This window comes from Nilaparvata lugens, chromosome 3 (genome assembly GCF_014356525.2).
Source record: "Nilaparvata lugens isolate BPH chromosome 3, ASM1435652v1, whole genome shotgun sequence".
Taxonomy (NCBI): Eukaryota; Metazoa; Arthropoda; class Insecta; order Hemiptera; family Delphacidae; genus Nilaparvata; species Nilaparvata lugens.
In genome coordinates, this window is record NC_052506.1 from 46,255,869 (window position 1) to 46,269,084 (window position 13,216).

At 36.6% G+C, this 13,216-nt stretch overlaps 2 protein-coding genes across 2 annotated transcripts in view; one reads left to right on the top strand and one right to left on the bottom strand.

Annotated features, from left to right (window-relative positions):
- LOC111050664 (calcium/calmodulin-dependent 3',5'-cyclic nucleotide phosphodiesterase 1) overlaps nucleotides 1–13,216 on the top strand; it is a 753,503-nt gene that overhangs the window by 265,317 nt on the left and 474,970 nt on the right. The gene's annotated exons all lie outside the window — the stretch shown is intronic.
- Nucleotides 1,329–3,111, bottom strand: LOC120350460. The gene is made up of 2 exons (XM_039423889.1): nucleotides 2,843–3,111; nucleotides 1,329–1,964 (listed from the first exon to the last, which is right to left on the bottom strand). The coding sequence occupies exons 1-2, from the start codon at nucleotides 2,945–2,947 to the stop codon at nucleotides 1,563–1,565; spliced, it is 507 nt and encodes a 168-aa protein (XP_039279823.1). The 5' UTR covers nucleotides 2,948–3,111; the 3' UTR covers nucleotides 1,329–1,562.

Sequence of the window (13,216 nt, forward strand, 5' to 3'; positions counted from 1 at the left end):
AACCAAGTATAGTATATCAAACCTATAGACCGAACAGGTTTTCATTTGCAGAATTTTGTATTGATTGGAAGTCTAAATACCAGTATTAAATATAATATATTTATGAATTTGAAACTCACTATTGTGAATATTAGTAAAGTCTGTGATAATTATTCAGATTTTTGAAATAGATTATTTTAGTGAATTATAGATATATCGAATATTTTATGCACATATTTTTTATGGGAATATATTTTATGTTTTATGTCAGCATACAAATCGTAGAAATTTATTTTATCCTAGTTCATCTTGTGATATACAGTTTGAGCTGTTTTAATATCAACAAATATTTAGCAGCACTTAAAATTATTGAATCAAGTAATATTAACTTTATTCAGAGCACTCAATGTTTATCATCCTTTGATGATATTCATTTTATCAGCCAGAACAAGTATATTGAAAAATTATATTAATAAGGTTCCAGTTATATCATATAAGGATCCAGAGAGCTTCAAGAACTGGCGTTGTAAGTTCTAAGGAATTTTGAAAGGGTATATTGGTGAATACTTGTATTCACGACGAGCGTTTTGAGAATCAACTAGAAACAACTATAGTTGGTCCTTATTATTCTCTAGTGATACATGGTTACTGATAATCAGTCATCAAATATTCTTTTAATTTCCTCACTGGTATTCTTCAAGAACTTCACAGAAGCAGCGGTAAGAATTATCAATCACCGGTCACTGAACCTTATGGTGATTATTTGTATTTATAAAATTCATGTTTCTACCACTGAGCTAGAGCTGAGGTTTGAACCCAGTAATTTTGCGAGCCGGACGGCCTTAATTTTTTGTGAATTTATTCGCAAAAGAGGGAATTTAGAGACTGCTCTTATAAATACTAATATCATCGCTCTATCATGAGAGGTAACCCTCCAAGGGCACAGAGCACAATCTCACATAATATGTCACCCAATCAGTGGGGCAAAGGTTCACAACGTCACATAATATGGCACCACAAGCGTGAGGCGTGATGAAAAGCTTACCTACTCAATCTTACTATCAATGATTAATGAAATTATTGATAAAACTGAAAGCTGCAAGAAGTATAATCTGAAGTCAATTCAACAAGATATATCTGATGATCTATTGTAAGTTTCTGGCTAAAATAATCGAGTTGCTCTTCAAATTGAAATTTTTCAAGCTGCATAAATACAGACAAACTGTATCACACGAGTTTGATAACATAATTCTCATAATAGAGAAAAAATTGGATGGAAATTTCCATAAAAGTTATAGTAAAAATTTGATTTTGATCTTTGAATCTAGACATTGTATGCTGACCAGAGTTATAGGTTATTTGAGGCATTATAATACTGTGGTTATTCAGGAGGATAAGACCCTAATTAAAATTTTTAGAACTATATTAGTGTAATTTGTAAGCCATACCTGTCTATTGATGTCCGTTTAGTAATATATGTACATGACACTTGAAACTTTTAACACCACACAATTTTATCCAGAATAGGCACTATCACTGAATCAATTTTAACATTCTTGAAATTTGGCAACACACTTGACTATTTACTCGAAGTAATCCATAATAACGTCACCATGAACCAGTCGCCGGCTAACTCGCAAATTTCCTACTTCAGCGAACACCCCCAAAACTATGTAGCTACGACACCGGCAAATCAACAACCCCAGGACAATGCAGCGGAGACCCCACGAGAGAGAGAGGGAGGCAGCATATGCTCCATCAATTTCGACCTGCAAAACTTGGCCCAATTGTCTTCTACGAAGATCGATAACGTCGTCGATGCGAGTAATTCCGATGAGAGTCCAGCTGAGGGAGATGAGGGAGTGAGGGCGTCCAACCCGGTACCGGCGTCTCCGCAGATCGCTCCAAACGTCGTCGAAGGAACGGAGAGTGCCGCCACCCAGTCGCCATCCGACGTGACCAGTCAACCGCCATCCGCCACCAACCTGGAAAAACGCAATACAACATTAGACTCTTCAGTCGGTTACCTTACCAATCTTATAGCAAATGATTCTACAAACGAACTCAAACTCATACTCAGTCAAATATTAGCAAGCCAGGATAAAAGCGTAGAAAGAATGGAAGCAAATACCAAAATCCTCCAAAAAGAGAACAAAATTGTCAATGAAAATATTACCATGACTGTACAAGAGGGTATTAAAACCATGGATGAAAAATTTTCTAATTTCAAAGAGGAAGTGAAGAGTATGATAGATATTAAAATAGATGTGCAATCTACCGTCATCAAAAAATTGGAAACCCATATAGATGATGTCACATGCCGATTGAACGAGCGGTTGGACGAGGTGCCCAGGGAAGTAGAAAAACAGGTGGACGTATTAGGTAAGGAGCTAGGCACTGCCATCATGGGAACTGTCATGGAAAAGGTGTTAGGAAATAAGGGCGAGATAGAGGCAAAAGTGGAGGAAAACAATAATAAAATAGCAGAAATAGTCAAGGAACAAAGTAACGTGCAGGCATGTATGGCAAATTTAGCGGAGGAGGGGGCAAAATCAAGTGAGAGATACGGCATGTTGGAGAATGCTATAGGCGGACAGCAGTTGAAGCTAACCGGATTGTATGATGAAGTGAATACACATAAGAAAATTATGAATGATAAATGGATCGCAAATGAAGAACGAGTCTCCAGAATAGAAACACGTATGGAAAATATCCCAGTCAGTCGAATGCAGTACACACCGAATGAAGTGGTAAACGGCACTCAGCTTTTTCAAAGTCTTGGAAAATTTGATAATTCCTACCGTCATATGCAACCCCGACCATTCATAGATCAAATAAAAGCCATTCAGGAATTGATACCCACCTCTTGGTTAGTATGGCGTTTCCAACTGTCCAGTCTATTACTCGGCGAGCCGCTGATGTTTTTCCAGAGCCGGATGCGAGATATCAATAGCCTGGAGGACTTCATCTCCCAATTCCTGCAGCAGTATTGGAGCAAACGTAAGCAGATGGACGCACTATCAGAGATTATATCATGCACATATGATAATAGAGGCAGACAGTCATATACTGAATTTGTGGCTAAGATGATGTGCAAAAATTCGCAACTAGACGAATCTTTGGCGGATGCATCACTAGCAAATATATTATCAAAAAAGCTTCCTTTCAATGTTCGTATGACACTAGCAGTATCCTCAATTACCAGTTGTAAAGAATTAATGGAACATTTACACTGTATCCAATCCGTTACTTCTGAATCCAGTCAAGTAAACGATCGCACAGGAGACTTCTATCATTCTCTTCAACATAATAGCAATAGTTTCAGAAAAAATTATAATGGTGAAAATCAAATGTCAAATGCTGGAATAAACACTCGATATCCAAAATACACTGAAAATATTAGCAGAGATCAATCGTTTGAAAACAGTTCTAGAAATAGATCTCCATATTACAATAACAAACAACAGGATAGAGGAGCATATTATGATGGCAGAGATCGTTTAAATGGAAATAATTACAAGCGAGATGGAGGTCACAAGAACCAAGGTGAAACACATCAAAATCATAACCGGACAAATACATCTTACACAGTAGCACATACAACAAGGACAACACAAAATCAACATGCAAATGACCCACCACCAGACACACAGGAGCCCATACAAGACAGCCTACCACACAAAACCGCCGCCCGCCATGCACTTAAAACGCCCTGTAAACATCAATCCCTCTTGAGCCTTATATTTCCCACTGAAGAACCATCACCGCAGGAAGAGCAACCCGCCACCGAGGAACACCAGGTTACAGTAGAGGAATTATGTAATATGGAGCCCACATGCGATCAACCCGTTTTGAACGCCACACCCACGCATCAAGGGACCACCACCAAGCATCCGCGCACCGAGCCTACACCCGCGCATCAATCGACCCCACCGAGGCACACCGAGGACAGGAAGAATGACACCAGGGAGTATCGGGAGGAATCAGATTTCGATGTTGCTGAGAGGTATCTATGTAAAGTGGTACAGAAGATACATTTTTCATCTGAATTTGTGCAATTGGAGAAGGGAGAAGATTGTTCTATGCGCCTACGTCGCCTGTCTCCATTCATTGATAAAGGTGTGATTCGCGTCGGCAGTCGTTTGTCTCATGCTGGACTGGAATTTGAGACTTGTCATTAGATGATCTTACCAAAATCCGACGCTTTCGTATCGATGTTGATTGGTAATCATCACAAGAAGAACTGTCATGCTGGACCTTCGTTATTGTTGTCCTTGATCAGACAGAAAATCTGAATACTGTCTGCTCGCTCTATTATTCGTATTTGTGTCTTTAAGTGTAATTGTTGTTTCCGTGTTCGACCTAGTAATAATGAAATTGTATCCACTCCCAACTCAATAGTTGTTGTGCTTGTTGCATTTTCTCTTTGTGTTGTTTTTTGGTGTTAGTGTTTTTGTTCTTTTTGGCATGTCTGGATTTTTCCTTTCCTTGGTTTTTTCAGTTTTGTAACTTGGCTGAAAAATAGTTTTTCAGAGGCGGGGGTATAGTTTGGCCAGAGAATTCGAACTGTAGCGCCAAAATGCCAGACTGGTTCTGCAGTCTTGTGTTTAGCAGGCTTGTGTTTGCGCACGCGCAAACCGTCCTGCTTGCTTGGCATTCTGGATGTTTTTTGTGAGTCGTCCTAGTTCAGTCATTCTTGTCTTGTCTCGTCCCCGTTGTTGTGAAGACCGAGTTTGTATTTTTGTCATGTAATTTCGATCGGAAATTTCTTGTAATTGATTGTTTGAGTGTAGTGTGTGTGAATTATGAGTATAACAGCGTAAATAGTGTTAAATTGAATTAATTTGAATCGGATTTGAATTTATAAAGAATCAGTTTGAGCTTTGTTCAAAATACAGTACAGGGCCTGCAAGTTGAACGTGAAAAGGCTGCCCGAAAGCAAACCTGTCTTTTTCCCAGTTTTCATCCCACCCTGAATCTGACCAAAACACCTAATAAAGGCTTCGAAGGGCAAGTAGACAAAATTGGATTAAATCTGGTGAGTTTTTGCTCTTTTTTTATTGTTCATTAATGCAGAGTTTAACTGTACAATTAACCTGGCTCAAATTGAAGATTAAATTTTGCCCCTTGTTTGTATTTGATTATTTGAATAGTAAATTACAGTCCTCTGGTAGCTCTAGCCTGAGCTTTGTTCAGAACATCATTCATTAACTGAACAGATTCATGAATCAATTGAGTGTGATAGGAAGGACCTCTCTGTATTTATAGATTTGGCTGAAGCCTTTGATTCAATTGACCGTAACATTCTCCTGAAAAAAGGACTCATTGGAGTCCAATGATTAGCATTGAGATGGTTTGAGAACTATTTGAAAAATAGAACACAGGTGGTCTCTATCATGGACCAGTTGAACGCACCTATGAGCAGTGAGTACGGAGTAATACAGGAGAGTACTCTTGGCCCCCTGTTGATCCTGATATACATTAACAACCTAGGCAGAATTAGAGTCGATAATGGTCACTTATTCTTGTATGCCGATGATACAGCCTTTTTTTTTAAAGGGGATAGCTGGTAAGATGTTATCAAGTTAGCAGAATGTGGGTTGTCCATTGCAAAGCATTGGTTTGACCATGTGTGAGATTGTGCTCTGTGCCCTTGGAGGGTTACCTCTCATGATAGAGCGATGATATTAGTATTTATAAGAGCAGTCTCTAAATTCCCTCTTTTGCGAATAAATTCACAAAAAATTAAGGCCGTCCGGCTCGCAAAATTACTGGGTTCAAACCTCAGCTCTAGCTCAGTGGTAGAAACATGAATTTTATAAATACAAATAATCACCATAAGGTTCAGTGACCGGTGATTGATAATTCTTACCGCTGCTTCTGTGAAGTTCTTGAAGAATACCAGTGAGGAAATTAAAAGAATATTTGATGACTGATTATCAGTAACCATGTATCACTAGAGAATAATAAGGACCAACTATAGTTGTTTCTAGTTGATTCTTAAAACGCTCGTCGTGAATACAAGTATTCACCAATATACCCTTTCAAAATTCCTTAGAACTTACAACGCCAGTTCTTGAAGCTCTCTGGATCCTTATATGATATAACTGGAACCTTATTAATATAATTTTTCAATATACTTGTTCTGGCTGATAAAATGAATATCATCAAAGGATGATAAACATTGAGTGCTCTGAATAAAGTTAATATTACTTGATTCAATAATTTTAAGTGCTGCTAAATATTTGTTGATATTAAAACAGCTCAAACTGTATATCACAAGATGATCTAGGATAAAATAAATTTCTACGATTTGTATGCTGACATAAAACATAAAATATATTCCCATAAAAAATATGTGCATAAAATATTCGATATATCTATAATTCACTAAAATAATCTATTTCGAAAATCTGAATAATTATCACAGACTTTACTAATATTCACAATAGTGAGTTTCAAATTCATAAATATATTATATTTAATACTGGTATTTAGACTTCCAATCAATACAAAATTCTGCAAATGAAAACCTGTTCGGTCTATAGGTTTGATATACTATACTTGGTTCAATAAACAAATTTATAATTGATAAATTAATATTCAAACATGAGATCCCAGGGATTTGTATGAATTTGGGCCGTGCGTGGAAGTAAGCTTCCTACATATATTAAATAAATTTATAAAATGTTCTTATGAACTATGTGATATTATTCAACACGTGGTGATTTTTGATTTAATTCAAGTTAATTTGAATAGCGCTTTTTTATTAATTACCCCACTGAACGTAGAAAAACGAGCTAGTTCGACTTATCACTCACTGAACTGAAGTTCTAGATGGTCTCGTGGATTGAATTAATTATTTCCAATAATTAATTAGGTAGGCTCCTTTTCGTCACTACTGGGCTAATGCGTGATCCAGATTTTTATAAGTTTCTTTTGAATTAAAGCTATTTTTATGGGAATCTTTACAAATTACGAACTCTTTGACAGCACTGAGTTCACAGATAATTGACATTTAATACAAATACTTTACATTTAAAAAAGGGTTTGGCTTAATAGTTTTAGAAATTTTTAAAAAGAGGAAGAAAGAACCCTAAACTCCATGTGCATCATCTCAGGTCGGGATCTTAAGCCAGAAGAAGGAGGTTTTTAGAAAAATTTGTCTCTTCCATGAATAATTCTGTAAGCTACTCTCTGATTGGCCTTCAATTAAATAGACTCAATACAATTGGTTGCCTTGGGAATCAGGGCTTCCTCGGCTTTATAATAGAAAAAATTAAATAAAAAAGAATTTTTATACAAATGTATGGAGTGTTTATCTTAAATTGATTTCATAAATAAATCCTAACATGCGATGTTAATACATTTAGTTTTTCTTTTATATGAGTTTTGTATACTCTTGATTTATCATGCTTTTTTAGATTATAATAAATATTTTACAAAAATAATGGGTGTTCGTATTTCTACACATCGACTTCCTTTAGTATACATAATATATCCTTTATGAGTAAATTTTATATAATTCAACCTGTCATATGGGTTGATCGAATAATCAGCTGATTCGCTCAGTATTGATTCTAATAATTATCGATTTATCCAAGATTGACTAATTTTTTTCAAAATGTAAACAAATAACTCTAACCTCAATGTTCATGCATTTTATTTTTTATAATCTGCCAATAATAAGTAAGCTGCTTTATAATTTTTTGATCTTACCAATGGGTTCTCATAATTATTAAATCACAATTATACATGTTTTCTTATCATTGTTGATAATGCTATTACTCCTAATCGCTAATAATACTTGATTTGAGTTGATTTATCCTTTGACTAGGTCTAACCTTCTTTCCAATTTTATAGTTCTATTATATTTCATTGGTTCATTTTAAAATATTATTTGGTGGTATTAATTTACCACGTGACACAATACGCCCTCTGATTTCTGATTTAAAACGACAATTCGAGAATATAAATAATTCTATGATCCAGTTGGTTTTGGATCAGAAATCATACATGTTACAAAGTCTGTTAATAAATCTACTGAGAATTCTACCTCCTAACAATTCAACAACATATACAACAATAAATAAATTCAATTCAAATACATACGCCTTACATCGGCCAATCTCCTTCTACACACAATACACAAATAAACTATCTCCTCCTCCATACACAATATAAATCTCTTTTCTAATCCACGCTCCGCCCTCAGGCCAGAAGCACATTTGAACGTTGGTGCAAAATCATTGCCAACCTAACAAACTGGTAATTCTCTGACTTGCAGAATATAATATTTTTTCTCCCTCAACATAGAACAGTGACTTGTACATTTTCATTTCATTCTCTTGCAGAATTTGGGCTTTGCTTTCATATAATGAATATTTTTAAAGGATAATCTTTGGTAAGTTTTATTAACAAGAACTTCTTATTCATCTGATACATTGAAACTTTGGCTTAATGCTTTTGGTGGTAACTATGCAGTTTGATCATTTGGCGGATAATTTTAGTGATTTTCTCAATTAGTTTATACATAAATAATAATAATATAATATTTTTATAATATCTCTACATGCAATTCACATTTATATGACACTTGAGCCTTTCTTGGGGGTGTCAACTTAGGCGATTTATCAGGCATTGAATACTCGGGTTTTCGTAGTGGACAGCTGGTTTCCATTGGCTTCGGTTCATCACTTGTCGCCATTTTGATGTCTACAAGTTATACAACGGTAAGTTGGTTTTTTAAATTGGAAGTTATTTATTCACTTGTTTCATTTGTAAGAATGGTGTTAAAGATGGTTTCTAAATTTGTTCTTTCTTTATTTTCAGGTATGCTGGTCGAAGTGAATACTCATCTGCTAAATAAGTGTGTTGCCTGGCGTTCGTTTGGTACGTATTTACTGACAGGTAGGTTCAGTGAATCCAAATATTATTGTTTACTTTCTTATCGCTTATTGTCTCGATAATACGGTTTGAGATTAGAAATATTTTCCCACCAGGTTAAATTTGGTTTGCTGCTGTCCGGTTGTTATTTGTAGATGAGGCTGTCCTGATGATGATTTATCCTTCATAAATATATAACCCCGGTATCTTGTATACCTTTTCGAACAATTCTTAGCTTCCTTAATGGTAATATATTTCAATCCATTCTTTTTCCAATCATCTTGTAGTCTTAATGCATTTTTCCTGTCACTTTCATTTAATATTCTCGGTTTCAGTTCGTTATAAATTATTAGGCTCACAACAATAAACATTTTTATAATATTACCTTTCCCATCATCAATAATAGATTCTTTTGATAACAACAACATAATATCTTCTATCATACCTACAACGCAGTCCTTTATCCATATCACAGCCATAACAAATAGTATACAATACATCAGAACATTTATCATTTCTTTAACAATATAATCTCTCAACATGTAATAGTCAGGTACTTTCACTCTCTTATTATAATTCCCCAAATATGGAGAGCTTGAAACACCAAAAACAACACAATTGAGCTGATGAATTTCGATCGGATCCTCCGGCGAAAATCTCCACAATACACGCTGATAACGATGGCAGGAATCCTCCACTAATATCTGTCGATACATTTGTTTAATGTCGGCAGTTAGTGCGATTGGGAACAAACGAAAATTAACTAACAAAACAAAAATGTCAGTCTGCAATTTGGGACCAGCATGAAGAACCTGGTTCAATGACAAACCCGATGATGTTCTGGAACCAGCATCAAATACAATTCGGATGGGCGTGGTAGTGCTGCTTGCTTTCATGATGGCATGATGCGGTATGTAGTAACCACCTCGGTCTGTCTGATCTGCTACAAACGACATGTGACCCTGACGTAGGTAATCAATCAATATTTCATGATATGAAATATGAGTATTGCTGTCAAGCTCTAGTTGTCTCTCCAAAGTCAGCTGTCTGCGTTCGGCGACAGCATACGAATCTCCCAAGCTGCTGGGCGGCTCCGCAAATGACAAGGCAACAACAAAACGACCAGAATTCACACGATGTACAGACTTCCGAAAATTTACCTCACACTCCAACTCTTCCGGTTTCAGTTGACAGCTTGGTGCAGGGCACGATTCCAACTCTCAGAAACGTTCCACAAAACTATCCAACGATGGACTACTAACGAATGGACTACAGATGGCTGTAAAACAATTCGACACATTCGTTGTTGAAGTGAGAATCGGCGCTCTCCCCATCAGAATGTGACCAAAGACACTATTAACAGTCATCAATTCGTGCGATTCACCTATTCTACTAGGAAGGTAGAATTTGTCGTCAGCCAGTGTGAGATTTTCAAGATGATGAAGTTTGGATCTGTCGATTTCACAAGAGGGCAACTTGTTGATGATTCTATCTACCACTGTGGCATCCATCAAAAACTTGACGGTAGGATCCAACTTCGACTGAATCGACACACAAGTACGACCTCGAACTTCACTAGTACCACCACCGAATCCACGAACAACGGTTTTCATGGGCTGGAATGGTAGTCTCAAACGCCGACACAATTTGGCTGTAACAAAATGACACTGCCTTCCGGTGTCAACCAAGAAACGAACATCACAAAGCTGATCATTACAATCTCGAATATGTGCAGTGATGGCCGACAACACAATGGTCGAATTTCCTACATCGTTGGATGTAGAACAACAACTGATAGGTGATGTGCCACCTGCCTTGGAGTTCGACGAGGACGCAACACCTTCATTGGAACTTGATCTGGAAAAGTGCAATAAAGAATGATGAGATTCTCGACATTGAGCACACTGAGTTTTACTACGACAATCTCTACTCAAATGATCCACATCAAGATAACGAAAACAACAAAACTTTCCTTTTATCAAACAATAACGATCCCAAGGAGTCATTTTCAAGAAACTTGCACAATCTACTAACCGATGACCCGGTCTTGAGCACTTCAGACAATTGGGATTTTTACTAGATGCATCGTTAGATGAATCATTAGATTGAACCACAAACACCTTTGATTTATTATCCTTTTTGTGCCTCATATCAAATGATTCAGCCTGTTTCTCATCAGAAGGAAAAGTCTTAATTCGCTTTTCAATGAATTTGACATAATCGGTATAAGTTGGCATAGCCTTGTCACGGACGGCCGATTCAAAATTTCTACAAGAACTTGGAACCAGCAATCTCAAGCCATGATAGAGGAATATCGAGTCTGACAAATCAGTGAGTCGCAATCTCTTCACTGCATTGATTGAACTGCAAAACCCATCCAAAATCGCAATACAACCTGCCTTTGATTCTGATTTTATTGGACGAAATTCAAAAATTTGTTCGAAATAGGCATCGACTTGCGCCCGTAGATCATTATAGCGGGTCAATAATGCCTGCCAAATTATTTGATAATTGTTAGCCAATGGTGGCAAATGACGACAAATATTTGCTGCTTGTCCAGTAAGTCTACTCACAAGATATTGGACCTTCTGCTGATCGTTCAAACTCTTGTTGTCATGTACCAATGCCTTAAATAGTTTATAAAACACCGATCATTGAGTCTGGTTCCCATCAAATTTTGGAAGGTCGATTTTGGGCAGTACCGACTCGGACACGACCGGCTGTGCACTAGCTGCTGAAGCTGCTGAAGATTGAGCAATAGCATCAGTCGCCTCTCTCTGTTTGAGAGTGTTAGCCGCTACTTCAATATACTGAAACAGATCTAGATGTGAGTCATTGAATGCTACAACATGGTCTTTATTCAACTCAAGTTCCAACTCATTAACCACTAATTCTGTCTTTTCATAATCCGAAATGGTCTGAGACACCCGAGGATACAAGATTAAAAATTGCTCAGCAACCTTTGGATCAGAGACATTTTTAGACAGTTCATAAATTCTTTGCAATCTGGCATACAATTGTTCCAGTTTAGTGCGATGCACCCTGATTTGTTTCTGTAATTTTTCCTCCATCTTGAACTCATACACAAAACAATTCAGCCCCGACAATACAAACAGACAAAGAAAACAAGAATGAGTTCAAAACTAAATGGAAGGAAGAATCACGACTAGTAAGTTATCAAAGTTAAACTTTGATTATCAATTCACAAGATAAGTTACTGCTGAAGACAAAACTATATGATTAGATAATGTTCTTCCAACAACTCACAAACAAACGATAACTTGTTGAATTGAACAAACAAATTCATGCTGGTGATTAACCTTCACTAACATGTATAACAAAATGGACAATACAAAAATCCAACAAACAAACAAATTCCCGAAAAAGAGCACAATGAGCCTAGTTTCAGAAAAATTACAATTTCAACTGAAATAAATTTAATTTCAGACAAATACGAATTGACAAGAAACCTTGCTCTAGAACAAGGCTACAACAAACTCGAGTTGAGCATAGATCAGACCATTCTCAACATGCCAACATTGGACAAATACGAAACTGCTTAAATCCAATGTGTGTGAATTAATCAATAAATTACAAATTCAAATTAATCCGGCCCGGAGGACCAGAAATGTTCTGAACAAAGCTCAGGCTAGAGCTACCAGAGGACTGTAATTTACTATTCAAATAATCAAATACAAACAAGGGGCAAAATTTAATCTTCAATTTGAGCCAGGTTAATTGTACAGTTAAACTCTGCAATTATGAACAATAAAAAAAGAGCAAAAACTCACCAGATTTAATCCAATTTTGTCTACTTGCCCTTCGAAGCCTTTATTAGGTGTTTTGGTCAGATTCAGGGTGGGATGAAATCTGGGAAAAAGACAGGTTTGCTTCCGGGCAGCCTTTTCACGTTCAACTTGCAGGCCCTGTACTGTATTTTGAACAAAGCTCAAACTGATTCTTTATAAATTCAAATCCAATTCAAATTAATTCAATTTAACACTATTTACGCTGTTATACTCATAATTCACACACACTACACTCAAACAATCAATTACAAGAAATTTCCGATCAAAATTACATGACTAAAATACAAACTCGGTCTTCACAACAACAGGGACGAGACAAGACAAGAACGACTGAACTAGGACGACTCACAAAAAACATCCAGAATGCCAAGCAAGCAGGACGGTTTGCGCGTGCGCAAACACAAGCCTGCTAAACACAAGACTGCAGAACCAGTCTGGCACTTTGGCGCTACAGTTCGAATTCTCTGGCCAAACCAAATGAAGATCATCATTAATTTTCTTATCTTTTCTAAACCTGAACTAATTCTTATGAAACATTTTGT

Excerpts from the sequence above, each read along its gene's own strand:
- LOC120350460 (XM_039423889.1), bottom strand. The coding sequence starts at position 2,947 with ATGAAGTCCTCCAGGCTATTGATATCTCGCATCCGGCTCTGGAAAAAC. Across the intron at positions 1,965-2,842 it reads AACGCCATACTAACCAAGAG|GTTGGTGGCGGATGGCGGTT; the intron begins GTGGGTATCAAT and ends GCGTTTTTCCAG.